Source organism: Podarcis liolepis (assembly GCF_965112155.1).
Source record: "Podarcis liolepis genome assembly, chromosome: 3".
Lineage (NCBI taxonomy): Eukaryota > Metazoa > Chordata > Lepidosauria > Squamata > Lacertidae > Podarcis > Podarcis liolepis.
The window spans coordinates 56,140,949-56,155,195 of NC_139557.1; the positions used below are offsets into that span (position 1 = coordinate 56,140,949).

The window sequence follows — 14,247 nt, forward strand, 5'->3', positions numbered from 1 at the left end:
CTGTTCGCACTGGCCGGGGTGCCCTCCTTGGCGAGAAAGTATTCTACCCCCTCTTCCCCCCATCTGGAGTCCAAAATCTCAGTGACTTCGTTGATGCGCTCCTTCTGTGCCACTTCCGCGTGCCCTGTTCTGTCTCTGACCGGACTCGGCGCTGTTCCGGGTTCCTGGAACCTGTGCGGTGCCTTGTAGGGAGTGAGCACCGATCTGTGGAATACCGGATGCATTCTGGAACCCTCCGGAAGTGCCAGTCTGAAAGCTACCGGGTTGACCTGCTCTTCGACTTGGTAGGGCCCCAGTTGTTTATGCCCTAGTTTCTTCTTGGCCAACGACCTGGCCGGCACTGCGTGGGCTGCTAACCAAACCCAGTCTCCCACGTGGAGCTCTTCTCCAACCCTTCTGTGCTTGTCTGCTTGTACCTTGTATGCGTGCTTGGCCAGCTCCAGGTGGCGCCTCAGCTGATCGTGGACCTCCTGCAGCTCCGACGCGAACGCATCTGCTGTCTGCGGCTCCCCCTCCCCCATTCTTTCCAGTCCCGGGAAGGTTCTGGGGTGCCTCCCGTTGTTGGCGAAGAACGGCGTGACCCCCGTGGACACGTGCTTCGTGTTGTTGTAGGCGAACTCGGCAAGCGGTAGGTAATCCACCCACGTCGCAGGCTGTTGATTTGCATAACATCTCAGGTACTGCTGCATGATGGCATTGACCCGCTCCGCTTGCCCGTTGGTCTGCGGGTGTCTCGCCGACGCCAGGTTGATCTTGACGTTCAGGAAGCCCATCAGCTTCTGCCAGAAATTCGAGATGAACTGCCGCCCCCGGTCGGACAGAATAGACCGTGGCAGACCATGAACCTTGAACACGTGGTCTATGAACAGTTTGGCGGTTTGCTCCGCCGTGGCCACCTTCGCACACGGAATGAAATGCGCCATCTTGGAAAACAGGTCCACCACCACCAGCACTGCCGTCTTGCCCCTTGAGCTGGGCAGATCCGTGACAAAGTCCAGAGCCACCCTTTCCCAAGGTTCGACCGGAGTTTGCAGCGGTTCCAACAGTCCGGCCGGCGGTTTGTGCACTGGTTTGGCCCTCTGGCAGGTGTCGCACCTCGCCACGTAGTCTGCGACCTCCCCTCTCATTCCAGGCCACCAGAAATCCCTGGCTACTAATTCCACCGTCTTCTCCTTGCCAAAGTGCCCGGCCGTGGGCGCGTCGTGCAGCTGCTGCAGCACCTTGGCTCGAAGTTCGTCTCCCGGCACGTAGATGGCCCCTTTTCGGATGAGCAATCCATCTCGTAGCCGGAAACCGTCGGCCGCTGCCTTGCCCCTTTGCACCTCTGCCATCTTTGCTTGTGCGAAGGAGTCCTCCTGCAACGCACGTCGCACCGCCTCTAGGTCCACGGTCGCCGCGGCGCACGCCCACACTGCTGGTGCGAAGATGTGCATGGCGGCCGCTGGCGTTGCGTCCTCCAGATACTGTGGCTTACGGGAGAGAGCGTCTGCCATGATGTTGGTGTCCCCCGGGACATACTCTATTCGGAAGTCGAAGTTTGCAAAGAACTCAGCCCAACGTATCTGCCTCTGGTTCAGGAACTGTGCCGTGCGCCAGTGCTCTAGATTCTTGTGGTCCGTGCAAACCTGCACCGTGTGCTTGGCGCCGATCAGAAAGTGCCTCCACGCCTTGAACGCTGCGTGAATGGCCAGCAACTCCCTGTCCCAGATGGTGTAGTTCTGTTCGGACTTGCTGAGCTTCCTGGAGTAAAACGCTCCCGGTCGCCACACCCCCTGTGGGTCTTTCTGCAACAGGACCGCCCCCACGGCTCTGTCCGAGGCGTCTGTCTCCACCCTCATCGGCTTGCTGGGGTTGACATGAAGCAGCTGCTCTTCCGACGCGAAGAGACGCTTGAGTGCCTGAAAGGACTGCTCCGCCTGCGCTGTCCAAACGAACTTCTTCTTCTTGGAGCTAAGCGTGTCAGTGATGGCCGCTGTCTGCATCGCGAAGCCCTTGATAAACTTGCGATAGAAGTTCGCAAAGCCGACAAACCGTTGGACCTCCTTCCGGTTGCGCGGACTCTTCCAATCCAACACCGCTCGAACCTTGGCGCTGTCCATGGCGAGCCCCTTGTCAGACAGCTTGTAGCCCAGAAAATCCACCTCCGGCACGTCAAATTGGCACTTCTCCAGCTTGGCGTAGAGCCTATGTTGCTTTAGCCTGCTCAGCACTTCTTTGACGTGTCCGTCATGCTCCTGCTGCGACTCCGAAAAGATCAGGATGTCATCTAAGAAACAGACGCACGTCTTGTAGAGAAGTCCCGCCAATACGTGATGCATAAACGCTTGAAAAACGTGGGAGCCATTTTGCAATCCAAAAGGCATAACTCTATATTCGTAGGTCCCCAGTGGCGTGAACATGGCTGTCTTCCACTCATCTCCTTCCCGCATGCGAATGAGGTTGTACGCCCCCCGCAGGTCCAACTTGGTGAACACTCTGCCCTTCCGTACCTTTGCGAGGAGGTCGTCAATACGGGGCATGGGGAAGTCCGATGGCCTAGTCAGACTGTTCAAAATCCTGTAATCCACTACCAGTCTTTTCTGGGGCGTGTCCCGCTTCTTAACAAAGAATACGGGACTGCCCCCCACTGCCCTGGACTCCCGGATGAAGCCGCGTTGCAAATTATGGTCAATGAACTCTTTGAGTTCCTGCAGTTCGTCCTCTGACATGGAATACAGTTTCCCTTTAGGCAGCGCCGCCCCCGGCAGCAGGTCAATTTTGCAGTCATATGGTCTGTGAGGGGGTAGCCTGTCTGCCTCCTTCTCGCAGAAAACTTCCAAAAATTCAGCGTACTTGTGTGGAATCGCTTGCAGCGTGCCTAGCAGCAGCTGTGACTCCTCTTCCTCTCCTTCCTGCCTGGGCACGATGCAGTGTTCAGCACAAAAGGAAGAGCCGAAGGTCAGCTGCCTCTGGTACCAAGCCATCGCTGGGCTGTGCTTGTCCAGCCAACTCATGCCCAATACAATGGGCGTGTCAGATAGTCGAGTGACGTTGAAGCTGATGATTTCTCTGTGATTCCCAAGTCGCATCACCATTGGTGGCGTCTGCTTCACCACTTGCCCCCCGAGCAGCTCCCTGCCATCCACCGTGACAACCTGCAGGGGCAGTGTGGCCGGCAGCAACTGCACAGCGTGCCTGTCGACAAAGTCCTGCCCTATAAAGTCCGCATTGCTGCCTGAGTCAATGGTGATTGGCACGTCCATGGTGATTCCATTGGGCAGTTGGAGAGACGCTGTGAGCCTCACTACTGGTTTGGGCGGGAGGGGGTTCACGGGCTGTAAAACCGCTGGGGACTGCGTCACTAACACGTCTGGCTGGGCCCCAGTGCCTCTTCCTCCAGCCAGACAGCCTCGTTTCCCTGCTGTGGTCCCCCTTGCTGTGTTGCAGCAGTCACCATTGCTGAGGCTGCAGTGAGCTTGTGGGGCCTCTGGGGACACTCTTTCGCCATATGCCCTGGCTCCTCACAGACGTAACACTTCCTGTTTCCTCTAGGAGGCTTCGCTTTCACTGCTGCTGGTGCTAGGGCTCTGGTTGCTGACTGAGCCCTTGCACCTCCCACCTCCATAGGTTCGGCTCCTCCTCCTGGCGGAGGCGTGGATTGCGCCCGCGCTGCTTCCCTGGGAAAGAAGGAGGGGCCCCCGGCTGGTTCGCGCCCTCCACGCCCTTCGTCCCTGTTCCACGGACGTCCTTCCAGCCTCACCCCCACTGCCAGTGCCCTCTGAACGACCTCCTGGGTGGTTCGGGGTCTCTCCCCCCTGGCGATCTCATCTTTAATCGAGTTATGCAGCCCCTCCCAAAAGAGGTCTCTTACAGGAGCCGAATCTCTGTCCCATTCCAGGGCACTGACCAAGGCGAAAAAGCGGGCATGGTACTGCCTGACGCTGGCCCTCCCTTGTCTCAGCCCATGCACCTCCTTCCGTGCAAGATCCACGTCAATACTTGATAAAAAACACCCATCCATTGCTTTAATAAAGGCATCTGCATTCTGTAGCGCCGGATCCTTATCTCTCCATAAATTGCGTAGCCATGCTCTCGCATCCCCATGCAGATGGGACATGATGAACCCCACTCTCTCTTGTTCATCTCTAAAGTCTTTATGCAGCAGTTGCAGTGCGCACAGTACGTCGGCTCTAAAGTTGGGATACTGTTGCAGGTTCCCATCGAAGTGAGAGACCAGCCCGCCTGTCCGTCTCGCCAACCCAATGCCCTCCTGCCGGGGTGTCTGCTTTGTCAGCACGTCTAACCTGACCTGGAGATCCCTGCAGGCTGCGGCTGCTTCCTCCTCCCTCTTCCTGGATGCTAGAGCCTCGGCGTTCAGTTGTGCCACCGCGTTTCTGAGTTCCTCTATCTGCTGCTCAGCCGTCATGTCGTCTGCCGTTCGTGAGCTTGCTAGTAGGCACCTGTGTCTCTCCCCTCCTCGAGGCTGTAGATGCCCACAAGTGGAGACGGAGCTTACTGTCAGAGCTGCTTGAAGATCCTAGCTCACAGAGGATCACGCTAGCCAGCGGTCATTAAGTAAAAGTCTTTATTGAATTACAGTTTCCATTCTCACGCTGCTGCGCGCAACTCTACGCCTAGTAGCTAGGTCGGCGAAGCTCCGTCTGAGTCTCCGCCCTGTGTGCACCAACTTAATATCCTAGCCTTGCTCCACCTTTTCCTCCTGACTGTCCTCCTCTGGGTCCCTCTACCCCCCGGGGCTTCTTCCTTCCGGGATTCTTCTGACGCTGACCCAGACCCTCCTGCCTCTTTGCGCCGGGCTTTAGGACCTGGCTCTCTTTCGGGGCTGCTTACTGCGCCGCCTTCCTCTGCATTTGAACTTGGCGCGCGCGCCCAACCTTCCACTTTCCTCTCAACCGTTTCTTCGCTCCCCGATGGAGGTGTGGCCATCCCCGACTCATGTCCTCCCTCCTGTGGAGGTGTGGCCACTCCTGACTCATGTCCTCCCTCCTGTGGTGAGCTGCCAGCGCTTCCCCCCTGGCTCCCTTCCTCTTCCCTGCTTCCTGGCGGTGACGCTGGTCCCGATTTCCAGCTGCTCCCCCCTGAGTCCTCTCTGGCTCTGTCTTCCTGGGGTGCCCCCCTAGACTCCCCCCTTGCCCTCGCCACTGGTGCTCCTTTCTGTGAATCCTCTGATTCACTGGAAAGACTAGGAGATCTCGGGTCGTCGTCGTCACTCATCTTTTCTTCTGCCTCCTCCCCTTCGCTCTCTGTTTCCTCCCTTGCCCGTGCTTCTGCTCCTAAACCCCTGACAATATTAAAAATTCAGAAATATAGGAAAATAAATAGGAACCATCCTAGGAACCAGTAACACATCATAAGTTACAGCACAAAGGGAACTTCATAAGCAACTTAGTAGTTTCCACTATCTAGGAACATATGATGTTCAGACTATTCAACACTATTTTCATCACTCTCTGAAAAGCACCAACATTCTTGTCATCAGTGATGGGATTTTCTATTCAACCACACCTATTTATTATCTGTATAGCAACTAATGCAAATGTGGCAAGAAGAGAAAGGAATTGGGCATTAACTTCTCTGCCAATTATATTTCGTGCTGCCTTATTTTGTTCCAGTTGCATCTTATTGAACAAAAAGGAAGGAATGCCAATACACTGTTGATAACCAATTGTTTAAAGTGCTATGCCCAGTTTTTATGGTGAGTATTTAAGTTGCGTATGGGAAATGAAAATCAATAGCTGAGCAATGAGGCATGCAGGTTGGAGAGATGTGAGTGGAAATGGAGTATTGGTGTTAAGCAGTACTAACAGGGCTTATAATTTACGGTTGAATTTGGTTTTCTTTCTTTTGGAATCAGAAGAATAAGTTGGCACATTTTCAGCCCCTTTATTTATCATTTGGTATTTAAGACAAATATATAGGGACTGCATAAACAACCCCAGCTTTTTATTAAAAACGCCACAATTTGTTTTTCCATTCTTGAACCTGGGAACTTCTGCACGTAAAGCAGGTGCTCTGCTACTGAGCAATGGTCCCAACCTCTACGTCCAGTGGGGCTTACTCCTTGTAGGATTCAGTATTCAAATATGCTTACATTGGCCAATGCATCTGACCGCCTTTACAGGGCTGCTTGAGTAGAAACCATCTGCTGTGGAGATTGTGGAAACTATTCCATTTCCCCTAGAGAAACAGTTGTGGAGGCTGGGCAGTAGGATCAATGGGTTTATAGGCTAATCCAGTTTAGCAAATCCTGTGAAATGCTACATTCGTGTGTGTGTGTGTGTGTGTGGGTGTGTGTGTGTGTGTGTGTGTGTGTGTGTGTATAATAAAAGAAACCTCTTCTGAATATCACTGAGGAGACCACTAGTGATAGATCCACTGGAGAGTCAAACAATTAAAATGCAAAGGTTTCGGGATGCATGTAACCAAACAACCTACATATTAAGAATGAGCAGAAAAGGCAAAAGCAAACAAAATGGAGTAAGTGGAGGGGTGGGATGAAGTGGGTGCAGGAGGGAGACAATCCCTCCATAAGCCACTGCCACAACAAACAATATACATATCCCCAAAGATGCATACTAAAGAGAAAGGCACAATACTTTTCTTCCATTGCAAAGACTGTCCTTGAGCCCAGCTCCCCATGGGGTGACTTAGAAGCTTTTGAAAGGGAGTTTAAAAGAAATGAGTGGGGAAATAGGTTTCGTTTGAATATCTATTTAAAAAACTGTATTGAAGTCAGTTTATAGACAGCCCCATAAAGCTGTCTGTCAAGCGGCGACCCAATCTGGGTGAGAAATCTGTTCAATTAAAAAGGAAAGATCACTCCAGATGGAATTGGCTGGATGAACGGCCAGCTACTCAGAGATAGGATTCTCTCTTTGAAGGGGAGATACCAGGAGCGCAAGAAAAATGTATAAAAATGCAAGTGCCAATAATTTCTGGGTTATTTTGTTTGGGTTTTGTCTGAAGTCATGACAGGTTTCTCAGCCACCTGAGCCTCATTATTCTCAGGAGAAGGAATGGCCCTCAACACACCAGCCTCTACAAAAAAGAGGCCTGACTGGCTAATTTGATATTTCTCCACCATTAATATTCATCTTTTCACTCAAGTGACACCAAATGCGACCTGTCAGATTTACCTCCCCTGCTGCTTTCTGTTTTGGTTTGAGAAAGTCAGGCTGATATGGCAGCTTTAGCTGATGCAATTCGCAGATCATTGCCATTCAGAAGCAGCTTTTGTGTAATGAGATTGGAAAGTCAAGCCATCTAGCCTTAGCCTCTGCAGAGGGCTACTGATTTCCTAGAGAACCTGAGTTGGTATCAGCCTTCAGTTGTTGTTGTTTTGTCAGCCAATTCTATAAGAATACAAATTTAAAAGGTAATGAAATGGGATTCAAAATTTAAAGGACAGTAAAATGAGTGGCACATGTTCATCTCCCAAGATGGAGCCAGAATGAAACCATTTCAGTACGAATTCATTATCCAAAATGAAGTTGTCACAGAAATAGTAGAGAAATGCATCTGGATTGCAAAACCAAAGACTAATATGAGGAGACATTCAGCACGTCTGGTCTTCCAGTTGCTGTTGGACATTCCCCGACCACCTACCTTGTTGTCTGAGACTGATGGGATAACATCTGAATAGTCACAAGTCCCTCATCTCAGGCTTAGGAAACACACCTGTCAGGAAACCCAACCAGGAGGTTTTTCTCAGAAAAACAACAGGGACAACTGGACAAGATACAACTAAGTCAAGTGCCACCTAGTGACTAAATTATATAATGACAGACACCCTGATTATAAATAGATTTCTGTACATATAGCTGTTCAGGATGCATGACAGCAGAAAATAGCTTTTCATATGGGCCTTGACAGGTTTCTACAAGAATATACAATATTTTGCAACTGATCAGGCAGGACTATTACAGGAACCCAATGCATGCTTCCTCGGAACTAAGGCTTTGACTAAGGCAGCTTCCTACCTAATTACAGTAATCTGATTAGGATTACAGCTCTACAGAATGACCCCATTTAGTTGAGTATGGTTGCATTACCTGGGAGTAAGCCCATGGAACTCAGTGGGGCTTCTGAGAAGACATATATAGGACTGCACTGTAAGGCAAGCCAGCACCTATTTGGATACAAAGCAGGATTTACTTTGAAGTAAACATTTATAGGAGGATTAAGATGGCCAGTTCCACTAGGATGCAAGATATATTTCTATATCCAGCAGACGTAGCTTAAGGGGAAAGCTCTTGGCTGTTGCAGCTGGAGAAAAAAATACTGACATTGCTAGGTAACTAAAAGTGATACATCTCTGTGCTTTCTATAAACACATGCTCACCACGCGCAGATATTTTTTTGTGTGTGTGTAGCATTTCGATATTTATCTAGTGTAAATCTGATACACACACACGATATTACATTCTTACTAAACATTGCTTCATATTGCTTAAAAAACCCCAATCTTGAATCAACAATTCAAGGAGGCAAATGTGTGTTTCCTGTACATATAGTACATGCTAAAACCAGTGAAGGGCAAAACTAAAATGAAAGAGAATGACTGAATCGCCAAGAGTAATAGGAGAATATCAAGGCTTGGGAAGATGACATAAGGCAGGAAGGCAGGAAAAGGTTGTGCGGTTACTACCCGCATGCAAATCAATCCCTTTGTCAATGTCTGCAGCACATCTCTTTGAAGGATGAGTCACTGATTGAGTCATAGGTAAGTATACTTAATTGATTTGATAAGGGTGAGTGGGTGGGAAATGGAACTGGGGGATTATCTTTATATTTTGTACAGTTTATGACTAGCTAGCAAAGAGTTCCAGCTCCAGGTGAGTCATTTGCTGCAGAGAAGCAGACTGAATTCAACATTCAGACTAAAAAAATAATAATCTAAGAACAATAATGGGGATTTGCAAAATTATAAAATTGCCAATTTTTGGAAAAAAATGCCAAGAAAGAGAGAGATTTGGAGCTGTATAAGCTTTATCTAAAGTCCTTCTGCAATATATTGGCATGAAGAAGTCATATGCACACACGGGGGGGGGGGGAGGAGAAGGCGAGGGATAGAAATATTTATCAGGGGTGTGTGACTGCAAATTGATGAACTGGGGTCTTGAGTCTGAATTTCAACACGTAACAGGAATGTTGAAAGCACTGCTGGAATAACCATGAAATAGGATAGCCCTTGAAGTAGTTCTGTGGCAAAATCTGAAGTTATATTACAATTGAAAGTAGTTGACTTGTATTATAGCAGGATATATGAAATATACATTTATGGAATTTAAGGCAGCAATATACTTACCTAGGAATGAGTCACACTGAATTAAGTGTGGCTCACTTCCAACTAGATATGTATAGGATCACACTGTAAGTTTACATATGAAAAAGCTACATTGAATTCCAAATAATACCCTAAAGATGCAGCAACTGTGAAGTAAATTAAGCAATCTTTCATCCTTAACTATCGACTTAAGAGCTTTGATTTCAGCTAGTACTGGATACATTAATATAGTTAATCATTAGATTAATCAAAGATAGCTTTAATTGCAGATTAATACTTGCCATTAATTGCATGTTGGAACAGAAAACAAAGAAAACTCAGTTTTTCTGAGAGGCATGCCATGCGTACATGTCACAGAGGCCCTGGAACCTGCATCAAATTTGACTTTTAAACAATTCCCTCTCCCAGTTTGTTTGTTCAAAAATGAGGTGTTATTCCCTACCCGCTCCCAATGGCAAAATTAGGGCTTTTCTATTAATAATTTGAAGAACAACAGGCTACTGAAATAGACAATGCTCAGCTGAGGTATATGTACAACGTATACCCAAATATTCCACAGGACAAAAGGGTCTTGAACTTCTTGCTTCTCATTCTATTGTGATGTGGAATAAATAATATTTCCTATGACATTGAAGCAATTTTGTTTCCCAGTCTATTGCGATACCAAGTGAAGAATATTATTTATTTCAAAATTGAGAAAGAAAATCTTAAAGAGGAGCAGTTGGATTTTATTTGTCAGGCTGTAAATTATTGGCCAAGGTTGCAGGTTTGATCTCCGTAAGGGACAGCTGAATATTCCTACATTGCAGGGGTTTGAAACAGATCATCCTCAGAGTCCCGTCCAACTATATGATTCTATGATTCATATACTTGGGGCTGGTTCATACCAATACAGTGGGTGTATGCATTGGATCTGAATGGATTTTCATGGAGCTTGACGGGACCCCCAAGGGAGCTTCCCTTAACTTGCTCCCCCCCCCCAATATTTTATTGTTTTTTTCACAAACATAAATAAAACTTGATCTTTTACAATCATCATATTATATCATCTTATTTACACTGCGTGAGTTCACGCCCAGTGGTTAAGAGCAGTAGATTCGTAATCTGGGGAACCGGGTTCGCGTCTCCGTTCCTCCACATGCAGCTGCTGGGTGACCTTGGGCTAGTCACACTTCTCTAAAGTCTCTCAGCCCCACTCACCTCACAGAGTGTTTGTTGTGGGGGAGGAAGGGAAAGGAGAATGTTAACCACTTTGAGACTCCTTCGGGTAGTGATAAAGCGGGATATCAAATCCAAACTCCTCCTCCTCCTCTTCTTCTTCTTCCTTCCCTGCTTCGGTTTTATTAATTTATATCTTCTCTCCCTTAACTTGATGATACTTCTTCCTTGGGTGCAGATGGTGTTGTTTTAGCTACATAAGGATCAGCACCCAGAGAACTGAGTTTGTTGTTGTTTTGAGTGGATAGAGCAATGGATAGAGCAGCCTGTGAAGCCAACATCAAAAATTGAAGACAAGCTTTCTGCATGCAAGTGATTTCTCTTGATCGGAACCTAATGGGTTAATAACTGCATGTTGAAAAACCTTGAGGTGGCTAGAATGCTGGGCAGCTGCAGACATGCTCCACCAGAGGCATTAAAGCTTAGTACTTCCTTAAGATGCACAATAGACGATGCACACTATAAATCAACCTGCACTTATTATGTCAGCTCAGGTTTGATTCTGCTTTTCAGTTTGTATTGGGGAAAACCGAGCTCTATCTGGAAAAAGACTGTTTACTAACCTCCTGCCAGAGGCACTAAGGAGATACTTACTTATGAAAAGAAGTGATTTTGCTTTCGCTTGGCTGAACATCAGCACAATGGTATTCTGCTTGCTAAAGGCTTTTAGTTTAAAAATACCTAAAGCAAAAATGGTAGAAAAGTGAGTGGTCTAGAAAGGGTCAATTTAACACAAAGGGCCTTTCTCCAGAAATGTAGAGATTAACATCATGCCAGAAGCAAAGTTCAAATATATTACTGTTGCTTGAATGGTGCTTTGGCTGCAGTTTCCTTCTCTGAGTCACAATTTCCAGCAACTTTATCAAACTATAGTTCCCAGGATTCTTTGGGGGAAGCCATGTGCTATAATGTGCACTGTATGTGCATTAAATATTTGTTGTAGATCTGCCCAGTATTAGTTGTGGTTCGCTTTCTGACTTCCCAACTTACTTGTCTATTTTTATTTTTCACACAGAGAGACACCTAGGTGACATTACCTCCAGCCATACTGGGGGCAGGGTGATGGTGAAGAAAAACATTCCCTCTTTTCAACAAGGATTGTTCTTCTGTATGTTTGGTTACTGTATCTTTAGCAATACCTTTCACCGATTTTTCCAGGAAATAGGTTAAGCTAGCCAGCCTGAAATTCTAGAACTCTGCTGGATCAAGTTATGGACAAGTTATGGACAAGTTACATATTTTTGTTAGAAGATTAACTATTTCACAATTCCTACCCACAACTCTTGGATGAATGCCATTGAGGTCTGGTGATTTGTCAGTTTTTATTTCGTCAATAAGGCCTAGAACTTTGTCACAACTATTTCCTTCAATTCCTCACTCTCTCCTAGAGTTAATTCAGGCTCGGGACTCGGCCCTATATCTTCTGCTGTGAAGATAAAGGGAAATAATTCATTCAGCTTCTCTGCAATCTTCTTTCCCTCTGTTTGCAGATCTTTAATTCCCGTGTCACCAAGGTCCAACTGCCTCCCTAGACAGTCTCTTGCTACTAAGGCATTTAAATATGTTGCTGATGGTGGCCGTTATGCTTTTAGCAATGTGCACCTCAAATTCCTTTTTACCATACTTTCTTGTCTGTGTGCATTTTCCTTTGCAAAGTTTGTGTTCCTTTTTGTTCTCATTATTTTGAAAGAAGTGTCTGTGAACCTGGGAGTTTTGAGGATGTTCAGAAACTGAACTAAATCTCAGAGTGTCGCCTGCAGGACCCTCTTGTTAACCACAGTGGCATCCCCCTGGCCCCAGTGGTACATTCCCTGCTCTTCCATATGTACTCCAGTTGAGCTTGGAATATTGTATTTTTAAAGCATTTTGGAAAGATTAGACCCTCTTGACTTTGCCTTTTGACTTCCTTTTTACCAATCCCTTTATTCTGGGGAAGGGAAACTGTATTTTTAGCAATACCTTTCACCAGTTTGAAGTTGAATGTGATCTTGCATGTTCTTGGCAATTGGCATTTTACATATATATTTAATTTAATAGCACTGTGCTCACTGTTCCCAATTGTTTCAGTAGCACTTACTACTCACACCACATCCTGGGCACCATGTACAGCTCAGAGATCTAGCTTGAATGGCCTGTGGTTTCTCTTTCGGGCTTCTACAGGTCTTTGTATCACTTGTACTGTTTGCAATAAGATAGCTGTCTGGGAAGAGCTTTTTCAGTGCCCTTCCTACATTTCAACGTTTTTTTCATCCTCCTTCTCCTCCAGTCTTGGGGAGTGGGAATTCATCAAGGTCCACAGTGACGTGAATCCAAGGAGAACTGAAAGTGATCCGATGTTGGAGAAAGTGCCTCAGATTTACTTGCCTCAGCACTTTCTGCTCCTCCAGCACGAAGGATCTTCTTACATAGGCAGAAGCAAAATAAATGTCATTCAATGACACTTTCTCCTTGGACAAAGCAGACAAAGGGAGGCAGGGTGAGGGAATCCTTTTTTTCTTTCCTTTCCTAAGCGGCTTTACTTGAAGGAATCCAAGTTCAGCTAATTAGTATGCTTGATTAGAAGGCAAGGACCAGGACCCTTTCCAGAACTTACACAAGGAGTCGTCGTATACTTGCCCATAGGAAGCTACCATATGCATTGTTCCATGTAACTCAGTACTGCCTACAATGAATGGCAGCATCGGTCCAAGTTTTTAGATGGGGGACATTTTCATCCAATCCCAATGCCGGGGATTATACCTGGGACCTTTTGCACATGCTCTACCTCTGAGCCACGTCCCTTCTATCTAGTCCAATATTGTCTACAGCTAGCAGCTGCTTTCAAGGTGAGGGTCTTACCCAGAAGCCTGTGTGAGGTGAGTGGTGGTGGGGACAGCAGGGCTGGGGAAGGGAATGGCAGGAGAAATGGTGGCTGCCTTCTCTTCTGCTGCAACGGCAGAATTGAAAGCATATGAATGTTCTTTGGCTTGCAACCTTGTCTCCAGAGGAGACGAAATAAAATATGCAGGCAGCTATGCATGCATTAACTGCATTATTAACACAGTTGCCTGCCTCTATTAAGCTAGAGAGACAAGAATAACTATCTAGATGACGACTGAAGACATCATTTGCCAACCTGGTGCCATTGAGATGTTTTGGAGTCGACATGCCAGCTGGGACAGATGGAAGTTGTGGTGTAAAAATCAGGGAGGTTGGCAAAGGCTGATCTGTGAATTCTTGGTGAAGGGTGCTGGAAGTCATTCCCCCCTCAAAGCCAAGTGGGACGCTGCATGAGCGCCCTGCGGTTGCCAACTTTTCAACTGGCTCCATTTGGTGTGCCTTTCACCACTGATTTGCAGACCTTAGTGGGTGGAGCAATGCTCCATGCTGTGAAAAGGCTTCAACTACTGGCTCCTGCTTATCAAATGACTCTTAAGAAGTCTTCCCTGCTGGGCAGGGCCCCAGCTCAGTGGTGAAGCACCCGCTTTGCATGCTGAATGTCCCAGGTTCAATTCCCCAGGCTGAGAATACTGCCTGTGTGGAACCCTGAAGAACCACAGAACCATACAGTTGGAAGGGACTCCAAGGGTCAGGCCAGTCAGTGTAGACAACACTGAGCTAGACAGACTAGGGTTCTGACTTGTTATAATGACTACATCCTAAAGGCTCCGCCCCCCGCAGCTGCCCAATCAAGTGGCAACCCAGGAAACACATGATCCTTTTTACAACACAGTGGCAGCAAAACAAAGGCAACAGCGCCTTCT

General features: G+C 47.4%; 2 protein-coding genes across 3 annotated transcripts in view; both read right to left on the bottom strand.

The window, feature by feature from the left end:
* CEP85L (centrosomal protein 85L) overlaps positions 1 to 7,649 on the bottom strand; it is a 131,304-nt gene extending 123,655 nt beyond the window's left edge. For both annotated transcript variants that reach the window (XM_083497768.1, XM_083497767.1), the window contains exon 1: positions 7,606 to 7,649. In XM_083497768.1, coding sequence (XP_083353894.1) covers positions 7,606 to 7,634 — 29 coding nt within the window. In that variant the 5' untranslated portion in view covers positions 7,635 to 7,649. The remainder of the gene's footprint in view (positions 1 to 7,605) is intronic.
* The window catches only part of MCM9 (minichromosome maintenance 9 homologous recombination repair factor), a 55,886-nt gene that overhangs the window by 4,414 nt on the left and 37,225 nt on the right, over positions 1 to 14,247 (bottom strand). The window lies entirely within an intron of this gene.